Source organism: Anoplophora glabripennis, unplaced genomic scaffold (assembly GCF_000390285.2).
Source record: "Anoplophora glabripennis isolate ALB-LARVAE unplaced genomic scaffold, Agla_2.0 scaffold222, whole genome shotgun sequence".
Taxonomy (NCBI): domain Eukaryota; kingdom Metazoa; phylum Arthropoda; class Insecta; order Coleoptera; family Cerambycidae; genus Anoplophora; species Anoplophora glabripennis.
The window spans coordinates 226,900-235,268 of NW_019416366.1; the positions used below are offsets into that span (position 1 = coordinate 226,900).

The window sequence follows — 8,369 nt, forward strand, 5'->3', positions numbered from 1 at the left end:
CTGCCATCTAGAGGGTAGTAGAAACACGAATATAGCAAGAAAACTAAGAAAAGCTTACATTTGTGGAAAACTATAATAATTATGCTGCTACAGAAATTATGTGCCAAATACATACTTTGAAAAAGCGTTTCAAGTGCTCAATATTATTTACACATTTGTTTTATTTTAATTAGAAGACTTCAAATTTAAAATTAAAAGTGTAGCCATTACCAACTATCCAACATCCAACAGAGTAACTAAATATCCCTATACTAATGACGTTCGTCTGTCAATGTCAAAAATGGCAGGAGCTCTGGTGCGGATAACAAATTTTGCAAAAAATCAGCTCGGTAATGTATTTTATACTTCCAATATATATGGCTTATAGAGCATATTCCCTAAGAATATATCCACAAAAATTCCTGCAATCCTAACCTCACATATTTAGTTACATAATACAATTATTTGTATTTTATAGGAGCTTTTGCCCCAGTTATTAGCAATGGGCAGATCGCCCTTTATTCTGGCCCTCCTCCTGGACCACCACCACAGACAAAGACAAAATTTGGTCCTTTGACTGACGAAGACAGAGTTTTCACAAACTTATATGGCAGACACGACTGGAGGCTGAAGGGTGCTATTAAACGTGGCGATTGGTACAAAACTAAGGAAATTTTGTTGAAAGGCTCAGACTGGATAATAAGTAAGTCTCGGTTAAATGACTGTATAGGTAACAAATCCTAGTAATGTTATCTTTTTTTTTTTAGACGAACTTAAAGTGTCTGGCCTTAGAGGCAGAGGAGGGGCTGGTTTTCCCACTGGGATGAAGTGGTCCTTCATGAATAGACCTGGTGATGGACGACCCAGATATCTGGTAGTAAATGCCGACGAGGGAGAACCAGGCACTTGCAAAGACAGAGAAATTATGCGACATGATCCACATAAGCTTGTCGAAGGTTGCCTCATCGCTGGTAGGGCCATTGGAGCTAAGGCGGCATATATTTACATCAGAGGAGAATTCTATAACGAGGCATCCAATATGCAAGTTGCAATAGCTGAGGTAGGAAATGCAATATTTTTAATTTTATTTAAATATTAAAACATTAAAACCATTATTTGATAAATTCACAGAAGCGCAGAGGAATTACAGAAGTATAATACACCAAAGTAAATTAATAGAATATGTTTTGTGTTACTAATTTAACAGACATGGTAATACACCACTTTCCAGTTTTAAGTTTAGTTTAAGTTGTAAGATTTAGAAGCTGAATGTAATCTACTTCTTAAACTTATGTTTTACTGCCATATGAATTGTTTTTTATTTCCAGTATACATTAATTTTAAAAACCATTTTTTTGTAACGTCAGGCGTATCAAGCTGGGTTCTTAGGCAAGAATGCATGTGGTTCTGGCTACGATTTCGATGTGTTCATGCACAGAGGCGCCGGGGCCTATATTTGTGGTGAAGAAACAGCTCTTATTGAGTCGATCGAAGGAAAGCAGGGAAAGCCCAGATTAAAACCACCATTCCCTGCCGATGTTGGCGTTTTCGGTTGTCCCACAACTGTAAACAATGTCGAAACCATTGCTGTGTCTCCAGTAAGTTCCTCTGATGGTTTTTGTCTTTCTGTCTTATTAAGGGCTGCTCGTATATTCCTTCTTTTTTAGACAATATGTCGCAGAAGTGGTGCCTGGTTCGCTTCCTTCGGAAGAACTCGAAACTCGGGAACGAAACTCTTCAACATTTCAGGGCATGTCAACAGGCCTTGCACCGTGGAAGAAGAAATGAGCATCCCTTTGAAAGAACTTATCCAAATACACGCTGGCGATGTAAAAGGAGGATGGGATAACCTTTTAGCTATTATTCCCGGCGGTTCGTCCACACCGTTAATCCCCAAAAAGTGAGTAAATCTGTAGTACTTTTATTTAAATTTTTGCTAGAGCTCAGGTAGATGCACTCAGACCCATGGTTTCACTGCATTGTGAAGCTCATTGTCGGTAGAAAACCTTTTTCCACTCGTAAACACCTTCAGAGAAGGGAAAAGGTGAAAATCAGAACAAGCACACTCCCTTCGTTAACATTCCCCATCCATTGTGCATGCCGCCATTAAGAGTTATTTTAAAACAGACCCATGCTTCTTGCAAAGACAAGCATAGCACTAATGGAATCTTTCTAATGTTCAGGGATTGCATGTATTTATCGTTTTATCAAGAAGAAGACAAAATGATAGAGGATTCATATCAAATGCACTTCTTCATGTTCACATAATCTGCATCTCACTTTGGCATTCAGACCAATTGTAATGAGGTGTTTGTTTAGATTTCCATGACCCGTTAAAAGTCCTGTGACGATCCTACTGCTGTTTTTGCTGCGCAAACTCCTGAGACGGTGTTACACTTTATATTCCCATATTTTGTCGATAGTTTTACAGATATTCTTATTATTTATTTTTATATTGAAACTGAGGTATATTTATTTCAATTTATACCATTTTACACTATTAAAGTGAGATGAATTTTGTAATGTAACATTATTTATGGAAAGCGGTACACATTATAAGTATGTTTAGTATACTTGTTATACAGAATTAATTATTTGCTGCGTAGAAATTGATTTTATAGTTGCTCACCTCTGCCTGGGCTCTAGTTATACAGGGTGTTTTTAAATGAAGTAGCAAAAATGGTACCAGTGAATGTAGAGCCAAAAATAAGAGGATTGAAGTAAAAATACCTTATATGAAAGCTGCACCCCTGAGGCGATATACCCTCTTAAAGGAGGGGATTGAAATTCAAATTTTAATTATTTTCTTTAACATGACGAATGCTAGAGACACGAAACTTGATATTAGCATCTTTTTCAATATTTGTTCGATCATTGGCGTATTTTATAAAGGAGTGAAACAGTCAACCCCATTGCAATTTTTTATTAGAAATTTTTTATATGAAGCAAATTATTTATTTAAAAATATTTATTGGGAAGACTGATTTATTGCGCATCTTTTTTACCTCCTGTAATTTTTCGACAAAACCGATAGTTTTCTAGTAAAAAAAAATAGATGCGTCATCGTTCACTAAAGGGGTAATTGCGAAAATTTGTAAAAATGAAGTAGGCGGATGTCATAACAAATAAATTGTTATTTATTATATTAATAAATTGACATTTTCTGTCAATAAGCTGGTAATTTAATAATAACATTAAGAATAATTTGCTATTAATTAATGAAAAATGTTTGATAACTTATGACTATGGGACATGTATTAAGTAAAATTATTTATCTGAAATAAAATTTAATACAAATGAAAAACAAGAAATGGAAAATTAAATTTAAAGAATATTCTTGAAATAATTTCCATTTTGCTGCAAGCATAACCTAATACGTCTGTTGAAAGTATAACGCACTCCCACAAACAGTTCTTGGTTATTGTGAAGGTCATCTGCTGCCTGAAATATTCTTAAGCGTAGTTCTTCTAAGGAGGCAACAGGAGTGGCATAAACAATACTTTTTATGTGTCCCCACAAAAAGAAATCCATAGGCGTTAGGTCAGGTGAACGTGCAGGCCAACAAACAGGGGCATCACGACCACGACCAATCCAGCGATTCGGGTAATTTAAATTTAACCATTCTCTAACGGCAAGTGTACTATGTGCAGGCGCCCCATCGTGCATATACCACATCACCTGACGTGTAGCGAGGGGTACATCCTCAAGTAATGTTGGAAGATTTTCGTTCAAAAATCTAAGATACTCGGCCGCTCCAAGCCTGTGTGGAAGAATAAAAGGACCTACTAGAGTATTTCCTACAATTCCCATCCAAACGTTTAAACTGAAATTATGTTGACATCTTGAAACAAATATTTCATGAGTATTTTCTTCCGACCATGAATGAACATTATGAAGGTTTACTGCACCTACTCTAGGAAAATTTGCTTCATCGGTGAAAAGTATATTCATTAGGAAATTTAAGTCATGCCTGGAAATATTAATGTACCATTGACAAAAATCCACGCGGTTAGGTAAATCAGGGTCATTCAATTCTTGCACGGGTTGATGGTGAAAAGGGTATAAAAGATTTTCATGAGCTACATTCCACACAAGACTGTGAGAAACTTGCAGTTGCCTGGACACCTGTCTTGTGCTTGTACCACAGTCTTGTTCTAGATGTTCCAGTATAGCTTCCTCAGTTTCAACAGTTCGGACATTACGCCTTCTTCCGGCACCCTCACGATTGGGCTGAATTTTACCAGTTTCGCGAAGCCTTCTTTCCACCGAGGCCAATGTTTGTCTATGAGGAATCGGTCGGTTTGGATATCTTTGGTGGTATAATCTTACTGCAGCGTTACTATTTTTTCTGGATTCGAAAAACACTTGGAGCATGTCGACATATTCGTCATTGGTATAAATATTATTTGCCATAATTATTCTGATAATAAATTAATCAATTGGTACTAATTATTGGTTGACAGAAAGTGTCAATTTATTAATATGATAAATAACAATTTATTTGTTATGACATCCGCCTACTTTATTTTTACAAATTTTCGCAATTACCCCTTTAGTGAACGATGACGCATCTAATTTTTTTACTAGAAAACTATCGGTTTTATCGAAAAATTACAAGAGGTAAAAAAGTTGCGCAATAAATCAGTCTTCCCAATAAATATTTTTAAATAAATAATTTACTTCATATAAAAAATTTCTAATAAAATATTGCAATGGGGTTGACTGTTTCACTCCTTTATAAAATATGCCAATGATCGAACAAATATTGAAAAGTTGTCTTTATTAGAAAAAAAATAAAATGTGAATTTCAATCCCCTCCTTTAAGAGGGTATATCGCCTTATCTTTCATTTAAAGTTATTTTTACTTCAATCCTCTTATTTTTGGCCCTACATTCACTGGTACCATTTTTGCTACTTCATTTAAAAACACCCTGTATTTGTACTGCAACTGCTATCACCACTTCATTTTTCCGCTCAGGGTTTGCGAGGATGCCATAATGGATTTCGACGGACTTGTAGCTTGCCAGACCAGTTTAGGTACAGCCGCCATCATCGTCATGGACAAAAGCACCGATATCGTCAGAGCAATCGCCAGATTGATCATGTTCTACAAACACGAGTCTTGCGGGCAATGTACTCCCTGCAGGGAAGGTAAGCGAATGCAAAGCACGTCTGATTTGTTTATTTAGCCACAAATTTCTATTTTTCCGATAATTGTCACGTTTGGTTATTCTAGGTGTCAACTGGATGAACAAAATAATATACAGATTCGTTGATGGAAACGCTAAACCCGAAGAAATTGATATGCTGTGGGAAATAAGCAAGCAAGTTGAAGGCCACTCCATCTGCGCTTTGGCTGATGGCGCTGCGTGGCCCGTTCAAGGTCTTATTAGGCATTTCAGGCCTGAACTGGAAGAGAGGATGAAGAAACATCAAGGGAAGGAGAGAGCATCGTGTTGATCAATAAAATAATTTATAATATGAACTGTTAACTTGACCTATTGTGATTTTACGATTTTCTAGTAAATGAGAAACTAGGTATAATTAAAGAATGGTTTTTAAAAGTTTTTATTTTAAATAAATTAATTTTGTTGTATAATGCTTTTCACAGTACCTAACTAGTTTTGCAATGGTTTGTTCCCAACATAGAAAAATTAGTTAAATTTTGGCAAAATTATGCGTTAACTAGTAATGAGCATTATTAATTTTGAAATAGCATTTATTACTTGTTATATTTAAACAATTTTGTGAATATTTGTTTCCTGTATATAAAATTTTAAATAAAAATGTATGGGTCAAATGTTTTTTTAAATAAAATATTGAAATCGGACATCTTGTACAGATTAATATTGATACGAGAGATCTTTAAATGTATCAAATATATTTTATTGGAACACTACACCTACTCTTTATGTAAACCGGGTTATAGACGGTTTTTGGTGTAAACTTGGCTTTATTGACCGCTCACTTAAGCCACCTGACGGTTATATATCTGTCATTTGCTTCCAAATCCAAACGCAAACATAACCTAAAAATTTATGAAATATTTTTGATAACCATCGGCGTCTATACTTTAAAAATGGCTAATGGTGGTGAAGACTTGAGAAATGAGGTTCAAAGCCTTTCTTCTCTGTTTAAAGACGGCTTGGATAACTATAATAGTATAATGAACAATGATCAGCCTACGAATAACCCTGATGTACAGGTAATTATAGAACAACGTTCCGGTTATTGATAGTTGGTTAAGATGTAAGTACTGAATTTACATATTTATTTAGATGAATATCAAGAAAACTATGAAGACATTCGAACAAGCTACCCGATTAGTATCCCTCACAGATATTTTCAGCAAAAATGAGGGAATAGAGGAAGTAGCCACGAATGATCTCCAATATTTTCTCTTGCCAGCTTTTCTAGGAGGCCTTAGTCTAAAACTGACTTCTGGTGAGCGGAAAGATATTGTTGATTGCGCAGAGATTTACTACAAAGACTTTCTTGGCCGGTGTAACAATTACGGTTTAAGTAACTATCAGTTCGGCGACAAAGAAAACAATACAAATGATTCGCCGAAAAGGGAAAAAAGTGAGTTTGAGCAGCTGGAAATGGCTGTAAACACTAGAGCAAATAAAATACAAAGGTAAACATATTCATCATTATTGTCTTCTGTAGGGTCGAAAGAGAATTTTTAATGTACGTAGCTGTCGTTACTGGACCATTTTGTTAGTAAATATAATTTTTATGTAGATTTAAAGAACAAAAAGAATTGAAATCGAGACTGCAGGATCTGAAGAAGAATATGGAAAACGAATATGTGGATGAAGAGATAAAAAGAAACTATTTTCTTACTATGATCAAATTATTTATTCATGAAGCCATCGATGAACTAAATAGCATAGACATGGAGAAACCGATTTTGGAACATATCGCAAATATGAAAAAAGATGACAAACCACAACCTAAACGACCACCTCCACCACCTTTGAAACCAATAATTATAACAAAAGATGAAGTTCAGAAAGCCGTCTATGGAGCAGGATATCCTTCGTTGCCAACAATGACGGTAAAGTATATTTCTTTTGTATACTCGATGTTTTGTAAACTATACATTTTTGGTAATTTTTGTTTATAGGTGCAAGAATTTTATGACAAGAGAGTTGAGGAAGGCATCTTTCCGGATCCGAATAAAAAGAAAACCGGTCCATTGAGTCTACAAGAAGCTGCCCTTGCAGGAGTTTCACTTGACGATGATAAAGAAGAAGAAGCTAAGGAAAATCTAGTGGAAGAGGATGATGAAGAATATATCGCTCGTATGCGGGCAAAAGATGAATATAAAGATGATCACAGAAGAGGCTGGGGCAACAGAATGAATAGGAGTTAGATTTAGGGTAGTTTGCTTGGTTTGATGCACTAACACTGACTGTTTTTTCTTTCTCGATGTAAATAGATATATATCTAAGAGGGTTCTTAACGTGCTGTGTATGATTTTCTAAATAATTCTCACTATTTCTACATTTTAAAAATAAAAAATTTTAATTTATCGTACCTACTTTATTTTGTTAAATTTTTTGTTGTTGTCCCCACAGATTCCTGGACAAATTTATCGCACCACTAAATAATTTTTGTTTTAATCTTTTTTTTTAATATAGATTCATAGAGATTTCAGGTTCGCCATCCCTATATTAATTTTTTATTTCACAAATTTCATTTGAAATTTTTTCATTTAATTATCAAAATGTTGCCACTGTTTATTTTAAACAGGTATACACATACGTTTTATGTGAGCAAATAAATGCAATTTCCTTTTTCTCGAAAATGGTACATGCTACAATATTTCGACAAGTAAACCTTTTTTTTGTAGTATGCTTTAGAGTTTACAAAACCGTTTAGAAATATAACAAATTTTTACTTCTAACATTTTTTTTTCTATTGTACCCCTCCAATTACGTGAATAGGCGACACTGCTTTCAAATTTTGACATTTTTATTTTTAACAGATTTAAAGATAATTAAGTAAATCCATTTGGAAAGTAACAACTTCAACAAATTGTATCTTAAAAACAGGGTGTGTAAGAAGACGGAACACCCTGTATGTATGTAGAAACCACAGACTTCTAAGTATATGAGAAGTCTGAGGTAGAAACAAATGTTTCTAGGCAACCATATATACAACAATGTAAATTGTAAGTTGTAGTACTATTACAGTAATATATTGAAACGGATAATTTAAAAACTATTTACAAAATATTAATTTTTAGTAGTATTTAAAATGTTATTGAAGTTTTTAGCTTGCTTCTAATAGAGCTGATACCTTTGTCGAAACTCGAGTAAAATCAAAAATAGAATGTAATTTGGCAGTAAGGCGCAAATATTTTATGACGTCATTTTTGCCAA

The 8,369-nt window shown here is 34.5% G+C and overlaps 2 protein-coding genes across 2 annotated transcripts; both read left to right on the forward strand.

Moving 5' to 3' along the window:
• The first annotated feature begins 218 nt into the window (after window positions 1-218).
• LOC108907298 (NADH dehydrogenase [ubiquinone] flavoprotein 1, mitochondrial) lies at window positions 219-5,546 on the forward strand. The gene is made up of 7 exons (XM_018710920.1): window positions 219-329; window positions 458-682; window positions 747-1,039; window positions 1,347-1,577; window positions 1,647-1,879; window positions 4,958-5,130; window positions 5,216-5,546. Exons 1-7 carry the CDS (start codon window positions 272-274, stop codon window positions 5,437-5,439), a joined length of 1,437 nt encoding a protein of 478 aa, XP_018566436.1. The 5' UTR covers window positions 219-271; the 3' UTR covers window positions 5,440-5,546.
• Window positions 5,547-5,995: 449 nt separating this feature from the next.
• LOC108907301 (immunoglobulin-binding protein 1) lies at window positions 5,996-7,521 on the forward strand. Its single transcript, XM_018710924.1, has 4 exons — window positions 5,996-6,184; window positions 6,258-6,616; window positions 6,724-7,039; window positions 7,109-7,521. Exons 1-4 carry the CDS (start codon window positions 6,059-6,061, stop codon window positions 7,355-7,357), a joined length of 1,050 nt encoding a protein of 349 aa, XP_018566440.1. The 5' UTR covers window positions 5,996-6,058; the 3' UTR covers window positions 7,358-7,521.
• Window positions 7,522-8,369: the final 848 nt, after the last annotated feature.